The sequence below is a fragment of the Gopherus flavomarginatus genome, chromosome 3 (assembly GCF_025201925.1).
Source record: "Gopherus flavomarginatus isolate rGopFla2 chromosome 3, rGopFla2.mat.asm, whole genome shotgun sequence".
Taxonomy (NCBI): Eukaryota; Metazoa; Chordata; order Testudines; family Testudinidae; genus Gopherus; species Gopherus flavomarginatus.
Window position 1 is genome coordinate 129,408,144 of NC_066619.1, and position 18,653 is coordinate 129,426,796.

The following is an 18,653-nucleotide window of genomic DNA, read 5'->3' on the forward strand; positions in this document are numbered from 1 at the left end:
TAATAAGGTGATAAGTAACAGTCAGCATGGATTTGTCAAGAACAAATCATGTCCAACCAACCTGATAGCTTTCTTTGACAGGGTGACAAGCCTTGTGGATGGGGGCAAGCAGTAAATGTGTATCTTCACTTTAGTAAGGCTTTTGGTACTGCCTCACATGACCTTCTCATACACTAGGAAATACAACCTAGATGAAGCTATTACCAGGTGGCTTCATAACTGGTTAGAAAACTGTTCTCAGAGAGTAGTTATCAGTGGTTCACAGTTATGCTGGAAGTGCATAATGAGTGGAGTCCCGCAGGGATCAGTTCTGGATCTGGTTTTGTTCAATATCTTCATCAGAGTTTGAGACGATGGTAGAGAGAGTACACTTATAAAGTTTGTGGATGATACCAAGCTGGGAGGGGTTGCAAGTGCTTAGGAGAATGGGACTAAAATTCAAAATGATCTGGAAAAATGATCTGAAGTAAATAGAATGAAATGCACAGTACTCCACTTAGGAAGAAACAGTCAGTTTCACACATACAAAATGGGAAACAACTGTCTAGAAAGGAGTATTGCGGAAAGCGATCTGAGAGTCATAGTGGACTAGAAGCTAAGCATGAGTCAACAGTGTAGCACCATTGCGCAAAAAAAAAAAAAAAGAGCGAACATAATTCTGGGATGTATTAGCAGAAGAGTTGTACGCAAGACACAAAAAGTGATTCTTCCGCTCTGCTCTGCACTGATTAGGCCTCAGCTGGAGTATTTGCCCAGTTCTGGGCACCACATTTCAGGAAAGATGTGGACAAATTGGAGAGAGTCCAGAGAAGAGCAACAACAATGATTAAAGGTCTAGAAGACATGATTTCTGAGGGAATATTGCAAAAATTGGGTTTGTTTAGTCTGGAGCAGAGAAGACTGAGAGGGGACATAAGTTTTCAAGTACATAAAAGATTGTTACAAGGAGGAGGGAGAAAAATTGTTTTCGTTAACCCCTGAGGATAGGACAAGAAGCAATGGGCTTAAATTGCAGGAAGGGAGGTTTAGATTGGATATTGGGAAAAACTTCCTGTCAGGGCGGTTAAGCACTGGAATAAATTGTCTAGGGAGGTTGTAGAATCTCCATCACTATAGATGTTTAAGAGCAAGTTAGACAAACAACTGTCAGGGATGGTGTAGATCAAGCGTTCAAGGGACTGGACTAGATGATCTCTTGAGGTCCCTTCCAGTCCTACGATTCTGAGATTCTACACAATTCTCTATTGGCATAGCAATGTCTTCCCCTGTCTACACAGTTGTTCTTAGCAGCGTCATGTGCCACTGCCGGAGTCTTTCCCCGCCGCAGGGAACAGCTCCAGCAGTGGGGAAAGGCTCTTGCAGGGGGGAGGTAGCGGGGAAAGGCTCTGGTAGCTCCCCACTGCTGGAGCCTTTTACTGCCATGTGTAGTTACACACCTCAGTGTGGACACAGCCTGCTCTTTGCTGTGGCATGTGGCTACACACATCCTACATCAGGGGTGGGCAAACTTTTTGGCCCAAGGGCCACATTGGGGTTGTGCAACTGTGTGGAGGACTCGGTAGGGAAGGCTGTGCCTCCCCAAACATCCTGACCCCTCCCCCATCTGTCCCCTCCCACTTCCTGCCGCCTGACTGCCCCCTTCAGAACCTCTGACCCATCCACCCCCCCTGCTCCTCGTCCCCTGACTGCCCCCTCCGGGACCCCTGCCCCCTATTCACGCCCCCTGCTCCCTGTCCCCTGACTGCCCCGACTCCTATCAACACCCCCACCCCCTGACAACCCCCCCCCCAGGACTCTCACCTCCATCCAACTGCCCTCTGCTCCTTGTCCCCTGACAGCCCCCTCCTGGGACCCCCCGCCCCTAACTGCCCCCTGGGATCCCACCCCCTTATCCAACCCCCCCCATCCCCTGACTGGCCTCTCGACCCCATCCACATCCCAGTCCCCTGACAGGCCCTCTGGGACTCCCAGTCCCAGCCCTCCCTGTTCCCCATCCCCTGACAGGCCCCCCCAGAACCTCTGCCCCATCCAACTGCCCCCTCCTCTCTGATGGCCCCCCAGGACCCCCTGCTCCCTTACCCAACCCCCTCCCCACCCGCTCCCTGCCCCTTACCAGCAGCAGGAGCTCGCAGCTGTGACCCCCAGCCAGAGCCAGCTGTGCTCCCCACGCTGCCCAGCGGGAGTGGCAGGCCAGAGCATGGCCCGTGCGGCGGTGTGGCTGCAGGGGAGGGGCCGGGGACTAGGCTCCCTGGCTGGGAGTTCAGGGGCCGAGCAGGATGGTCCTGCGGGCCGTAGTTTGCCCACGTCTTCCCTACATGTGTCTGTCAGTGAATGTGCAGTGTAGACATACCCATAGTGTGGAATACGTGTTACCTGTCATGATCATGTACCAATTAGCATTTTTCTTCCGTTATTTTTCTTTTCTTTTTGTTTTAAAAGGACAAAAGCCAAAAGTGTCAGAAAACGATTTTGAGGATCTATTATCTAATCAAGGATTTTCAGCTAAATCTGACAAAAAAGGAACCAAGACAATTGCCGAGATGAGAAAGCAAGAAATGTCTAAAGACATGGACCCTTTAAAATTAAAGGTTTGATGTTTAATAATAATAAACCATGGTTTTGATTCAAATATAAACATAATTCTGTTACTTACAACTATCGATGGTAGGGTGGGGGAGGATACAGTGAAGGATAAAAGGAAAACTGAAGGGTTACAAAGATGGTAGAGGTTTATAATAAATTGTTACTTGTTTTTCCATCCAAGTGTGGAATAACTAGGAGGAACCTACTGGTCTTAATGCATGAACTTATATCCTAATTGGTTAGTGTAACCAAGAGACAGTGGGCAACTGGGGTATCAGTACAGAAGAGGGTGATTTGCTCAGGAGAGAGGGTTTGTTCTGTATTGGCATGCTTTGAAGTGCCGATGGTGGTAAAACTCCTCTCTCAAGTGTGTGATAAGATAGAAAGAAGCAAAAAAAAGAAAGGGTAACTTATTCTGTGGCTAGTCTGTTACAGGCCACCTAATCCAGAAGGGGAGGTAGACAAGGTACTCCTAGAATGGATCTAACGTCCGTTTCACAAGAAATGATTGTGAAAGGATTTTGAGACTTTGAAAATAACTCAATAAAAAGCAGCAGGTAAAATCTCATGGAGAAATTGAACATGGCGGAGAAGAGTGTGAGAGAGCTGGACAGTTCTGGAGAACATAATTACAAACTCAGCTGAAAACAAACCAAGATACAAACAAGTAAAATCCTAATGTGTGTGAAGTGAAGTTTTACATCTAATGCAGGATTTTCTCCCATAGGGAGTACAAGGGCCTGGGTTTCCCACTTCATTAAAGAGCACGTCTTAGTACAGACTTGGCTAGACAAGCACAACTCACGTTTTGACTAAGGAGAAGATGGGAGGGTGCATTTCTGGTCTGTACCAAACTGGGAGAGCTTGGCTCAAAAGGTTTTCATTGCTGTCAGGTCCACTCTTCGGCAGCTAGAGCCTTTTTATTACCTTTTCGCCAATCAAGTGCAGTTTCACCAGTGCCCTTTCAGCAGAGGGGTTCAGGGCTATGGTGCTGTGATGGATGTGACTGATCATACAGAGTTACGTCTTGTGAAGAACAAAAACTACTTGAGAATCACTTTCTTAGAGCAGTCGTTCATTCTCCTCTCAGTGGCTCTCTGTCCCTCTGTCAAATACACTGAAAATGAACTATTAAATTCACATGAAAATGATTCTTTCCAGACTCCAGGGTGGCATCACCCCCATGTGTGTTCTGATCAGATTTTGTATTTCTTTCTGGTACATTACTTGCAGATAAGGTTAAATGGTAACATTTACTATTTAGTTTTGTAAAACATCGTGAGGATAATGTACGTAGTTCTGAACAATATTAATAGAAATAATCTCAGGGAGGAATTGGGGAAATCAGCTTATTGATGGAATATTTTAACTCGTGTCCATAGGTTGGATTGAATGCTTTTTTATGTAAAATACTATAAATAAAAAATAGAGCCTTTTACCTGCCATCTCCCTTGTTAGATGGGGAGATGGGAGATATTACATAATGTGATGTTACAATTTAGAGATACTCCCCTTACTGCCATAAGGATTCTATATTGAGTGATGTAAATATTATATAAAATCAACTAAGCAAAGTGCATTGTTAACCAATTGTAGTTCAAGGGGCAATTTAGTTCAGACAACTTCAATTTACTCAAGCAAACCATATGAGTGTACAAGTCTTAAAACAGCTTAAAACCCTTACCTGAAATTTACAAATAAAACAAGATTTCTAGCATTGGAATGGACAGCCTGTGTTACCGTGGGATTCATTAGTGTAACTAAAATGAATATTCTGCCGTGGTTACTTTGTTCAGATCACTTCTTGTCATCTATTATACAGTTTCTACACTTAACTGGTTAGGAATCATACCAAGAGAACTGAATTTTTATCTAAGAAAGAGCCAAATATATAACTACATATAAGCATGCTGGTCCTCGGCTAGCAGACTTGATATATCACTGTTGGGTTCCAAGGCTAAGCATGGTGTCCACTCTGTGGAATTTGGCTGTATGATTAAGATCATCTTTGCAAAGTACTCTCAAAACTTTTGAACCTCAAGGTCCAATTGTCTTGTTTTCAGTGATGGGAGAGGAAAGTATCTTCGAGCGAATTGGAAGCATCATTTAAGGCAGCAGCATTCTATTTGAATATTTCTAACTTTGTTTCAGATTCTAGATTGGATTGAAGGAAAAGAGAGAAATATAAGAGCATTAATATCCACTCTTCACACTGTGCTCTGGGAAGGGGAGAACAAGTGGAAGCCAGTTGGCATAGCAGACCTTGTTACCCCTGAACAAGTAAAGAAGTACTATAGGAAGGCAGTACTTGTGGTTCATCCAGATAAGGTGAGTAGTTTTTCTTGAGTATGTTAAAGGCTATTTATCAAACTGGTATTACCAAATTAATTCTGCAGTCCTGCAAGGGAAATCTGCTAACCTTCCTGCTTTTGAACAGATCTACCCATGCAAGCATGGCAAGGCTCGATGGGGAAGGGGATGGCAGGGACAATAAGCTAGTTTCTGGGCATTTTTTCCGTCCGCTTTTCTGCTGTGCGGTTATTGTGTTGGACTCTGGCACTTCAAGGGGCAGAATCAGACTGTGGAGATAAGGATCTCCAGGGAAAGGGGAGAGAAGAGGGTCCCCAGCTGCTGGGCTGGACAGTAAAGCTTAGTGCTGTCTACCCATCAGCACCTGTTTGGGGAAGGAGGAATGAAGTGGGGTGGATTCCCTTCAGATACAAAGGTTGAGAAGCACTTCTACCACCACTCATGTTATCATTCACTACTGGACCCGGCTACATGGCTGCTTGGCCAGCCACATGCTCTGCCTTCCTTCCGTTTGTTGTGTTGTCTTTTGAAGTTAGCACACCAGTGAGACCATGCAGTACAGGAATTAAAGTCTCACACCTCATCCATAACACAGTCATGAGGTGTCAGAGCGGCCGGGGCTGAGTCCTGCCCTCATCTGAACTCCTGCACGTGTCAGTCCCACTCAGATCAGTCTGAGGAAAGCCCAGCTACTGGAGCAGAGTTCTGTTAGGTTCTGGACATCTGCCAACCAAAATGCAGATCAGTGTAATCTGTGCTTAATCTCTGCTTCTTGAAAGGGTCTTGGGCAGGGTCCTCCAACTCCCAGGCCTCCCAGAGATTTCACTGGTCCCATGTAAGCCGCAGCAAACCAGATATAAAATCTGCTGAAAGGTCCTGGTGGGAATTATGTGGCAGCTTCCAATTTAAAAAAAAAAAAAAAAAGATACAAAAAAAGAATAATCTAATAAGCAGAGTAGTCCCTGTGTAAATAGTCATTATATCTACATTATCTGTAGTGTCACTTTTACAAGAGTGTTATTGCTATTAGGGAAGTTCACCCCTTTCAGGGCTCCTGTTCATGGCTGTGTACAGATGTAGGAAGATAACACTGCATCTCTTGCACTGGGTTCACATTTTCATGCTTTTCTAACAACAAGAGCAAAAATTAAGGAATTTTTTTAAAAAAAGAAAACTCTGATTCTGGAGCATAATCCTGCAGCAATGTCTGGGGTTGCAGAATACACGGGGCCTTGTGTTTATTCCCGTCTGAGCCAGGATGAGTTAAAATTGAGCAGATGGTGTATCTGCAGTGTTGCTATGCACGCACTGGTTCCCCAGACCAATTTAGATTGAGGTCCGTGCTGTGACAGCAGAACCTGCTCCATGACTTGGTGTATTTGTTTGAGGCTAAAAAGCCAAGGAGTGTTCATAGTCAGCAGTGCATGTTCAGCTAGGAAAGTCGGACTCCAGCATAAAAGAATTCAACAGCATTCTTGGAAATCACTCTTCAGTTGCATTGTGGGGTACTAACGTAAGAGCTGCCATGCAGTAGTTTCTACCTAAATTAGTTTTGATTTCATTTTTAAAGAGCCACTTGCTGAAAATGAAGAACATTATCTACTCCTTTAATACAAGATGGAAACTTTAGTATGACTTCAGTTACGTTGAGCAAATTAGACTAAAAAAATTTGAAGTGATGCAGGCAAATTTATAATCCCTCAGTGCCATTTAAACTCTGACTTTGGTATATATGGAGACTTGGGGAAAAGGGAATTACAGTATCTGGATGAAAAAGCCATGCACGCTTACAGCAGTATAGCCCCATTCTGTTTACCTTTATTTATTATAAACAAGAGACAGGGTGTGAATTTCACTGTTAGTAAAATGCTGTTTTTCTCAAGCCCTGCTGCAATGCTTCACATTCTTTAGACTTCTGCAGTAAGCGTCTAATACCTGTTCTGTTTGTTTACAGGCCACAGGACAGCCTTATGAACAGTATGCCAAAATGATCTTCATGGAGTTGAGTGATGCATGGTCAGAGTTTGAAAACCAGGGATCAAAATCCCTTTTCTAAAACTTCATCTGTACGGGATTTTCAAAATGTATGTGCAGCAAAATGGAGTGGAGTATTGTTAGTCTGAATTTCTTATCTCTAGGATTTAGGAAAGATTTTTGCATGATTTCAGCAGTTTGAAATTATGCACTCAGAAGTGGGTGATACATTTTTGTGAGATGCAGAATCCAGAACATACACAGATGCACTCAGAAAACAACTGCTCAATGCTTCAGAATCTTTAGCCTGAGAACAGATCTTTCCATTCAGGTTAAATATGGTGAAATATAAATAACTTTAATGATGTCCCCTGATTTCTGGCGTAATGGTATCAAAAGCGTAAGCCATTCCAAATCCACTGATTTTTGGTTTTTCTTTAAAAGAAACACACAACCTCAATTTGTACTTTATATTTTCAATAGTTATGATTTAATTTTGATGTTTGGTGCCGTCGCCTTATTCTAAGTGCTTTAGTTATATTATCAGCAGTGAATTTGCTCAGCATATCTTTTTGTTGAATCTATAAGAGGTGTACATTTTCATCTGTATCTTGTGTAATCATTCTGATGATCATTCTGTAAATAATTAAAATATTTTCTGACAATACCTGTGTTCCTTACAATGAATTGACAGTTGCTTAGCCAAAAAGCTCCCAGTTATGGGCAAGTCAGCCAGGATTATTCTTGATGATATTTTTTTTTAAATGCATATCATGAACCTGGAAACAAATCTTAGCTTTAATATAAGGACTGCACATTCCAACCTTTTGTTATTTATTATGAACTTTTGGAAGGCACCACTATGACTAGTGTTTATTTTCCTACTCTGTGAATTTCAGCTTTTATTCATATTTTTTTTCAGTGGAATGTGCCTTCCATTGGCTTTATAAATACCATACTAGAAAAAATGTTGACAGTCATTTATTCTGCAACTTGAAATGTGAGCACAAAACAGTTTACTCTGCTTTGATTTGTCTGTTTTAACTGAGTCAACGTTATATTGTTAGCTATCCTCTTGAAAGCATTTCCTGTGCTTATGCTGACAGTAGGACACTTACGTTGCATATCTGAGAACTTGATTTTTAGAAGCATGTATGCACACAGCTATGTATGCAAAGAACAAACCAGTGTGTATAGTTAGGGCATCATATACTTGATGTACACTGTGAGTGCACTGGCTGGTGCAAGACTGGTTAAGAACCCAGTGTGAGAACACAGCTCACTGCACTGTTGTTTCTCATCTCTTTAAAAAAAGAAACAAAACCCAGAAATTAACATGTACAAATATATGGATAATTGAATACTAACAACCAATGACTATTGTACAGTATTATATAACTCCAAACTGTAAATCCCAGTTCCTGGGGCTAGTTTGCAAATGTTTGTTAGTGATGATTAAGTTTTGGTGACAGTCTCGTGCACTGCAACTTTGCTACCCAAGTAGCTTAAAAGATGTATTTTTAATCAATTTGCGTTTGCATCCAATTTGGATTTTTAACTGTGAAAGGAGCTGCAGTGACATCAAGGTAGCTGTCTTACAATGAGCATCTTCTAATTTTTCTATTCCGATTATCCCACAATTTGCATGAAATGAGGCTCTCCACTGCCAAGTCGAGATCCCAGTGAATGGGTTGGAGAAGAGATTGTGTGAATGCTGGGTACGCTTTATGGGCTCCCACCAAACTCAGATGTAACACAGTTGAACTGTTACCTCTGTGTGTAATGTGTGTACATATATTTGGTCACCTGAACTCTGATCTGAATTGCAAAGTATGGGCTTATGCTGCACAGCTCTGAATTAGCTTTAATCTCATCGGTGGTTCTTGGAATCGACATGAGCAGGCACTCGATTATGGGTGTGTGTGCACCCACATGCACAGTTGTCGGAGACTTTTGCCTTAGCTGTATCCGTAGGATTGGCCGTGATGCCCTCTAGAGTGCCGTGCTCATGCATCAGTACATCAGGCAACACCGGCCCTATGCCCTCTCCGTTCCTTCTTGCCGCCTGTGCTGGTTGGTCAGAGTGCCTCGCAGGTGGTCAGTGGTTCTTTCCCTTTGAGTTACAGCTGTAAATAGTTTTGTTTGTTGTAGCTCTTCAGTACTGCAGTTAGTCAGTAAGGATCCCGATGGGGACTTTGCACCAGGCAGGGCATGCCCCGGTCACCGGGTTTTAAGCCCTGCCTCTTAGTGATCTGCATGGCAGCTATCTGAAGTGCCTGGGGGAATCCCAGGTAAAAGAAAAATGTTGCATCTGTAAGAACTTTCATCCCAAGACACAGAAAGAATGCAACATTCGTTTGAGGGCCCTCCTTACGGAGGCTGCTCTCCAACCTCAGAGCTGTCCCAGCCAGACGCAACTCCCAGCACTTTGGCCTCAATGTGTAGTGCACCCCTGGCACCGGGCTCTACCCAGCACTGATCCCCAAGAAGAAGCCTAAAAAGTAGGAACCAGCACCGAGCAAGTTGGACCAAGGGGCATTCAGTAAAGGACCCTGTTTTGGCCACCGGCCCATGCCAGAGTCGCAGGGAACATGTCCCTGAGGGGGCCTCCTACCTCCCAAGGGATCTGCCACTTATTCCAGGGAGCGGTAGGGGACTCAGACTTACAGCAGAGTTAACACCTTCCCCGCTCTGAGAAAGCAAAGGACATGGCGTGCGGTGATGGACCCGGCAAAGTCTCCCTACAAGGGAAAGCCAGCCACGAAAGCCTCCCAGAAGGCAAGTGAATGCCACCGGTTTCTGGAGCTGGGGAGAACGCCTTGTCGCCGCATCCCTGGTTTCCTCATCAGCCCGGGTCACCGGTTCACCACCACAGATCGCCAGCACTGCCCTCCGGGTTTCCATCCTCTCATCAACTCCAATTCACGGCACTTCCCCTTGGCCTCTCCTCAGCACCGCAAGTATTTACAAAATGCCTGGCCCCAACAGTCTCTTACCTGAGGCATCGGGAGGCCCATGTCTATCCTTATCTCGACAATTGGCTCATCAAGGGCAGGTCACGGGATCAAGTGCAGAACAGTCTCTTGATCTAGTGTGTTCCACCTGTCACGATCTGGGCCTATTAGTGAACAAAAAGAAATTTGATCCTCAGACCAGTGCAATGAATAGAGTTTTTATTGAGGCAATCCCAGGGCCAGCTTTAGGCACCGGTGTTCCAAGCATGTGCTTCGGGCGGCATTCTGGCTTTGTTTGTGTTTGTTTGTTTGTTTTTTTGTTTTGTTTTTTTTTTGCTTTGGCAGCAGCACTCCAGCCCCCCTTTTTTTAATTTATTTTTTTTATTTTATGTTTGCTTGGGGCAGCAAAAAACCTGGAGCCGGCCCTGGACAATCCTCAACTCCACACAGGCCAGAGACTTCCTTCTGGAGACCCATTTCCAAGCCATTTCGGATGTGATTTCCTGTATAAGGGGCCCCTGCTCACCACTGCCCGCACTTGCCTATGGTGGCTAGGCCACATGACTGCCTGTACTTACATGGTCCGTCATGCCTAGCTCGACCTCCAGCCGCTGCAGGCTTGGTTGGCATCCGTCTATATCCCCAACAGGCATGACCTCGATCTGGTAGTCAAGGACCAGACCAGACCCAGTCATCACTGGCATGGTGGTTGGACCCCGCATTGGCATTGCAGGGAGTTCCCTTGGGCCGGTGCTACCTTGGTTTCAGACATCTCAGACCTGGGCTGCGGGACCCACCTGGGCAAGCTCAGTACACAAGGCCACTGGTCAGGGTTTGACCGCTCCCTCCACATAAATGTCGGGGAGCTCAGAGCGATTTGCCTGGCCAGTCAGGCTGTTCGGTCCCACTTACAAGGCAAAGTGGTTCAAGTCCTGACAGACGATATCACCACGATGTTTTATATCAAAAGCAAGACAGAGCCAGGTCACCGGCCCTCTACCAGGAAGCCCTCCAGCTCTGGGACTTCCGTGTGCAGCATGCCATTTGTCTTGTGGCAGCATACCTCCCCAAAGCCTTCTACATCAAGAGGACCAAGCCATTCTGCAAGTCGACGCTGTTGTGGCCAATAGGATGAAAGGTCGTCCAGTGTCCACCTAGAGAATTTTCATCTTGGATCACTGCCTGCATCTGATTTTACTATCATCAGGCAAAAGTGCCTCCACCGGCAATTGTAACCACCCACTCAACTAGAGTAAAAGCCTTGGCAGTGGCCTTCCTGGCCCATGTGCCAATTCTAAACATCTGCAGGGCCGCCACCTGGTCGTCCATTCACACGTTTGCATCTCACTATGTGTTTACTCAGCAAGCCCGAGACGATGCTGGCTTTGCTAGAGCAGTATTACAAGCTGCACATCCGTTAATTCTGAGACCACCCCCAGGGATACTGCTTGTGAGTCATCTAGAATGGAATCAACATGAGCAAGCACTTGAATTAAAAACTGTTACCTACCTTTCGTAACTGTTCTTCGAGATGTGTGGCTCATGTCCATTCCATTACCTGTTCTCCTGGCTCTCTGTCCGAGTTGCCAGCAAGAAGGAACTGAGAGGACATAGGGCTGTTGGCGCCTGATATACCAACACATGAGTGCGGCACTCCAGAGGGCGCCAGAGCCGGCCCTATAAACACCACTAAGGCAAAAGTATCTGACAACTGTGCATGTGGGTGCACACACTCCTAGAGTGGAATGGACATGATAAACTCACTTTGCATGTTTGAGGCCTTTCGTAGTTCTTGTATACAAGGCCAATTTTCATGAAATTTAGGGTCCTCTTGGGAGGGCTGAAGTATTAAGATTATAAGGACTTGTACAAATCTGTCTGGGGCAAGGTAATGTAAAGCAATATAAATTGTATACTCGGGGCGTGGAGGGGTGGTTTGGACCATTAGGCAGCAGTGCAGTTTTAAACATTGGACCAGGACGTTCAGTGACCTTTTTAAAGGGACTTTGTCCATTTTAAAATCATGTTTGTTTGTTTGTTTTCTTTCTTTGCTACAAGTATAGCAACTAAGATTACTGGAACAGAAAAGATTAGAGAACTATTTTTTTCTGTTCGTGTATTTCACAGCACTTCGTATGCAGTCACTTTCGCTGTTTCTCTTGTATCATCACTGTGCAGATTTTGGGGACAACCATAGGGAGCAATTTTAAAATAATAAAAATTGGCAAGGCACGGGAAGGACAAGTACAGGACCAGAAACTCAAGTCAGTTTGAAATGTGGCTAGGTTTCCAGTGTGGGGTCCTTTGAAGTCTAGGAGAACTGGGGAGTATGGTAGTGGATTTTTTAAGAAAAGACCAATTCTGCCAGTTACTGTGAAGTCTTAGTGAAGTAATGAAGTATGGAGAGGCGATACGAATAATCAACAGCATAGGGTCACCCCCTTAACCAATTGTGGGGCACTGTAAGGAATGAGTTGCTTACCTTTCACCCCAGCTATCTCCATTTAATTGACAGGTGAAGTGATAGAGATGTATGAAGTCGTTGGGGATGGAAGATGCTGTATGGATGTGTAATTTAGTAAATCTTGCTAGAGACACTTGATTGCCTTTGACTCAATTTTTTATTACGGGATACAAGACTGGATATAGGAGACAGTGGGTTTCAGTTAAGAACTGTTCATGTTTCCATCTGTGGTTTTTCAGAAATCACAATTATCCTCAGTGTTGAGATGCCATGGCCTCTAGTATAAGGAGCAGCGGAAGTGCCACCACTGCATACCCTGGACACACTCGTTCTATTGGTTGAATGTTGTGATTAATTTAATTTAATCTTTGATGAAACAATTATGCATGACACACCCACAGTCCAAAAGATTCACATCTAAATACATGTTCTAATTTAAAATAATGCAGCCATTTTAGTTAGTCTTTCCCTACAGCCAGACACACTGTGGATGGAGTGTGTAAGTGGCTAGTGAGTACATGTCTAGAGGAACTGCTGAGTTCAGGGCTGTTTTTCTTTTACCTAGAATGGCATTAGCAGAATAAGTTAGTTGGGTATTTAACAGTTGTATTAAGGAGTAATGGTGATTGTCAGTTTTTCCTAATTTGAACACTTTGGAAAAGCTATTCCTAATTTTCTTGGTAAACCCTGGTTAAAGATTCGACGTACAGTAGAACCTCACTGGAGTCTTGCTTTTCAGAAGTTCTAGGTGTTCCAGTTTCCGTTCTCTCCAGAGGAAGTTTTGGGGGCTCAGCTATGCGAAGGGGTAGGTGTTTGAGCCGGTTAGTGAGGTTTACAAGCAGTTGAGCACTAGGGAGCAGAAGTAGGTCTGATCACTTGCAGAGAACCATATCATCCTGCTCCCTCTTGCCCCTGGCTGAGGCCTGATCCACAGCTACTTTTATTTACTTAGCAACAAGTGCGTGCTGGGCCCTTGAGAAGCAAGAGGAAAAACAGCCCTTCCCCAGAAAGCTTGCAAGGAGTTTAACAGAGAGAGGATGGAAAATGAAAAATAAATGAACAATAAAAAAGATCTAGCACAGAGCAGGTCCATCGACTTCTGCACCTAATGAGATTGAAGTGGCAGCAGGAACCTCTCGTTGCTCCCTCTGCAGCTGGAGGAGTAGACATGTGCTCAGTAAGCCCAGCCTCACTGGTCTGTAGCCCAGTGCCCTGCAAACTCCTTTCTTTGTACTTGGAACCTCGCTGGTAACTAGGGTGACCAGATGTCCTGATTTTATAGGGACAGTCCTGATATTTGGGGCTTTTTCTTATATAGGCTCCTATTACTCCCCACCCTCTGTCCCGATTTTTCCACTTGCTATCTGGGCACCCTACTGGTAATGCAAACCTGCAATGGGTTTTCAGTTTAACTGCAGCCCTTACAATTCATTACAAAATGCAATGCAGCTGGATGTACCAGCTAATCCTGCTCGCAGATCCATGCCTTCAACCATACTGAAATGATGCCTGTTTACATTTTCACTTGTTAACTGCTCATTTAAATGTAAACGGTAGCTCTTCTCACAGGACTGCCCCTTACTGGTTGTGGTGTTCTCTCCTCTTCCTCCTCAGCATCTCATTCCCGAGCATGTTAAGTCTTTAAAACTAGAACAAATACCCATCACAACTTGATTGTATATGCTCTGTTAGTAACTCAGCGTGTGGTGCTTTGTCATCAAAAATATTTAGCCAGACAAGGTGGGTGAGGTAATACCTTTTTTGGACCAACTTCTGTTAGTGAGAGAGACGGGCTTTCGAACCACACAGAGGTCGTCTTCAGGTTAGTCCAGTAAAGGATATTACCTCACCCACCCTGTCTCTCTCATACACTGGGACCCACATGGCTGTGGCTACAACTACACTACATAAAAAAAATATTTAGAGCAGTTCAGAGTCTGAAGCAAAAACTGAAGGTAACAATGTGCACTTAAGAGTTAGAAACAATTGTCCCATGAGAAGTTAATTTGATAGCCATCACATATGAATTGGAGTTCATACAGATTGCCGGCCTGTTGATATAGTCGTGTATTATGTCTTAAACTTTGCACTTACTGTGTTTGCAAAGGTGATATTCCGTCTGGTTATCCATTGTATTTCAGTCGACAAGCAGTGCAGCCTCTAAAGACCGCACTTGGTATACTGAACTGTAATGCTTTGGGGTCTGGATCTGGAGTCCTTTCAGGCCTACTGTGAATGAAAAGCAACCGCCTTTGCACATTATCAGGTCATGACTGCGGCCACAAAGGAGTTAGTCCTTGACAAAGTCAACACCGCTGTAGTGCAGGAAAAACTTAAGATGATGTAGCGTAAATCATTGTAGAGGACCAGAGGTTAACAGCCCGATTCTAAACTCACTTCAAACAGCAGTGTGAAAAAATCACTGTTACTCCATTGACTGCCTGGCACCATCATCATCAAATGCAGAATCGGGCTAAGACTTGTATAGTCTCTGGTCTCTGTTCTCCAGCTGTTTTCAGAGCAGCACTGCCTGCCTGCAATCAGTTACATCCAGGACCAAGGCTTGGCTGCAAGGACCATTATTTTTGAGGGGGGACAGGGCAGTGAGGGAAGGGAATATACAATGTGAAAGTGAGGGTCAGTCCTAGTAATTTTGTTTCTGGGTTAATAAACTAGACAAGAATTTGTCAGCTCTGTAGGGTAGGACAATTGAGCTGTGACTATGGATCTGATCCAAAGGAGAACTGACAATGAATACGTGGTTAAGAATGGTTGTGTACTTTAAAGATGACTGACAAGGAGGGCAATATCTTTCCAAAAATGTGTGGTGGTGGTGATGAAATTTGCTTGCTTTTTCTTTAACTGTAAGAACACCTGGCAAGCCAAGCCTGACCTTCCCTACCTTGGCTTGAGAACTTGGACATATCCAATAGGAATAGAATAGTGATTTAGAATTGAGCATTTTGGTATTTTCATCCATTGGTAGCCATATAGAATCATTAACCGAGAAGTCTTTTCTCCCTAGTGGGTGTTCGCTATGGAGTTAAGAAGGCCACTGAAAGAACAGTCTGATTAAATAGCCCTTGTGCTTTGTCACTTCTTTCCTCCAGCAAAGAAGGTAGGCAGGACCTGAAATTGTCATCCTAAGCCACACTGGCCAGGAAGGACGTGAGCATATATAGCAATAGCAGGGGCACTTTCAGCCCTTTTTCATCCATCAGCAAAACCGGCAAGTGGTCTTTCCCTTTGCACTTCTTGGTGTAAAGTGAACTGCTGCTCCTGTAGTGCTCACACGCACTAGATTGAATGGGGGGGGGGTACCTCCTTTAGAAGAGTTAGCTTTGTGCCATGAGCAGAATGAGTTCCTCTCCAAGCAGAGTCTGTTCTCTCAAAGTTGTGTTCTGGGCATTAAGATTTTGCACAAGTACACGCCTGACCTGGGAGGTGCTGAGGACTTGCAATTCTCAGTCATTGGAACTCACAAATGTTCAGTGTCTCCGGATCAGGACTTTAATTTTCCAGCCACTGGCAGTGTAGGCCCACGTTGTCACAGCCAATAGTTTTATTTGCTGCCTATGAAAAATAGTTGCAGGGCCTTATGAGTTTGTTTAATTGATCTTAAAAGTGATTCACTTGTGTAAGTTCTACGCTTAGTTTTCCAAGAATTTCTTTATCACAAATGCTTTGATATTGTGAATGAGGTTAAAATAAAACCTTAACGTTTTGGTCTTGCACTCTTCTTCATGGGTCAGCTGACATTTTTCTGTTGGAGTTGAAGGTAATCAGCCTTCAAAATCACTAATAAGAATGTGTCACTTTCCCACTGCTTTAGTCTGCTCCTAGTGCAGACATCTTTTAACTACCAGAGATGTGTATTCAGAATGTTTAGTAATGGTCATAGAATATTGAAATCTGTGTATTAAGGTAAGAGAATAACAAATGGCCCATGGTTCTAATCTCTTTGAATCTTGCATAATTCACTTACTCCCTGCTTCAGATAAGTTTATTGCCACACATGGTCATACTGCCTCACATTTTAAAACAGACACTCCAAAAATATGAATGCAACTGTTCTATGAAGGATGCATTTTCTGATAGAAGTTTTTTGATGAAGTGCTGCAAAACAGGATTGAGAGGCATCTAGAAACCTCTCTTTCATTGAATGTACTGTATATTTGCAGTTTAGTCCTCTAGATGTGATTAGCATCTAAATTAGGAAGATTTAAGTCACTTGGAGATACTTTGTAATTTCATGTAGTTGCTACTGTACTTTTTATTTGAGTTTTTCGTTTTTGGTGAGTGGAAGGACACAGGAAGTTTGAACCTTATTTTTTGCATCTTTATCAGGAAATGCAATGTATCAAGTCCTTTTGCTACTAGTGAAATGAAAATCTATACATGTGTATGTATATAAAGGAAATAGTCTAAGATTAAACCTTGTAAACAAAAAATGAATGGGCTATTAATGTTGGGCACAACGTTTTTGAACAAAGCACTTTGTTTGAAATGTGACATGATTCAATCAATGATCAATTAAAACAAACCAAACACAGTTTCTGCCTATTTCTTTCTTTACAAGAAGAGGAAAGAACTTAACTTTTCCTCAGAAAACTTATTTCCAAAGCCTCTTTAAATGTTTGTGTTACATTAGGCAGGCAAGTGGTCACCCCATTAATGTGAGTTACGGTTAAGCAAGCTTCATACTTAGTTACACGCTTATGTACACTGTGTGACAGGTTCGGTCACAGAGACCCCCTTGGGACTGTCACCTGATGTGCTGAGATTACCTCTGAGCCCGTTTTCCCTGCCAGCTTTTGACTCCAGAACCCTGCCTTGTTGAGCCAGACACACTAGCCTGCTGCAACACAGACCCAGGTCTGGTCCACACCCCCAAAGCTGCAGACTTCAACCAAAAACTGCTCAGCAGGTCACTTATCTCCAGCACCCAGACACCCAGTTCCCAATGGGATCCAAACCCCAAATAAATCCATTTTACTCTATATAAAGCTTATACAAGGTGAACTCATAAATTGTCTGCCCTCTATAACACTGACAGAGAGAGATGCACAGCTGTTTGCTCTCCCAGTGTCTCTGGGTTTACTAATAAATAAAAATGATTTTATTAAGTATAAAAAGTAGGATTTAAGTGGTTTCAAGTAATAACAGACAGAAATAGTAAGTCACCAAGCAAAATAAAACAAAACACTCAAGTCTAAGCCTAATACATTAAGAAACCGATTACAGGTAAATCTCACCCTCAGAGATGTTCCAATTAGCTTCTTTCACAGACTAGACTCATTCCTAGTCTGGGCCCAATCCTTTCCCCTGGTACAGACCTTGTTAGTTCCAACAGGCATCTTAGGTGGAAAGCAGGGGCTTTCTCATGACTGGGACCCTCTTTGTCTTGCTCCACCCCCTTTTATAGCTTTGGCACAAGGCGGGAGTCCTTTGTCTCTCTGTCTCCCCACCCCTCCTTCTAAATGGAAAAGTACCAAGTTTAAGATGGATTCCAGTTCAGGTGACATGATCACATGTCACTGTAAGACCTCATTCATCATTACCCAGGAGCTGGCCAACACATACACAGGAAGGCTTCCAGGTAAACAGAGCCATTTAGTTCATTGATTCACTTTAGTGGCTTCCATTTGATATGTTTACATCAGTAATACGAGTTTATATCTTATTCTCCTAACTCCAGACAGAGAAATAATACATGCGAACAAATAGGATGAACATAGTAGATCATAAGCTTTGTACTGATACCTTACAAGAGACCTTTTGCGTGAAACATTCCAGTCACATCATATTTACTCTCATAAGCATATGTCCATAAAACATTATGGAGTGCAATGTCAGACTGAATGAGGTTCCTGAGTGGGTATGTGAAGATGGGCTTTCAACGATCCAGTTTAAAGATGCTCCAATGGGGGCAGAATGTGGAGGGTCCAGAGAGCTTCCTGACCTATAGCACGTGAGGCAGGGAGCAGAGTATCTGGTATCCTTGGAAGGCCGGGGGGGCGGGGAGTCATCTTTCAGCTGGAAGGGATGGGAGTAACTCCCCTCAGTTCTTGGTTGGCTGTGAATGAGGGGGTCAAAGTGGTCTGAGGCTGCTTCCCCTATCACCTGGCTGCCTCTCAGCTGTTACTAATGGGTGGGAAGCCATGTTGAAACCTCCTGCCTCTTGGGCTGCTCTAGCTGGCTTCTGCAGCTGTGACTCCTACCTGCAGTCAGCTCCCCACCTTGCTTGGCCTCTGCCCACTCACCTCCAGGCTCTAAGGGTCTGTGGAGCAGGAGCCAGGCCTGCCCTGAAATCAGCAGCTTCCCTTCTCCCCTCCCCCAACTGCTTGAGGTGCGAGGCCCTTGGGGCA

At 44.1% G+C, this 18,653-nt stretch overlaps 1 protein-coding gene across 2 annotated transcripts in view; it reads left to right on the plus strand.

Moving 5' to 3' along the window:
- The window catches only part of GAK (cyclin G associated kinase), a 106,114-nt gene extending 98,582 nt beyond the window's left edge, over nt 1-7,532 (plus strand). For both annotated transcript variants that reach the window (XM_050944333.1, XM_050944332.1), the window contains exons 26-28: nt 2,440-2,588; nt 4,735-4,911; nt 6,848-7,532. In XM_050944333.1, coding sequence (XP_050800290.1) covers nt 2,440-2,588; nt 4,735-4,911; nt 6,848-6,949 — 428 coding nt within the window. In that variant the 3' untranslated portion in view covers nt 6,950-7,532. The remainder of the gene's footprint in view (nt 1-2,439; nt 2,589-4,734; nt 4,912-6,847) is intronic.
- Nucleotides 7,533-18,653: the final 11,121 nt, after the last annotated feature.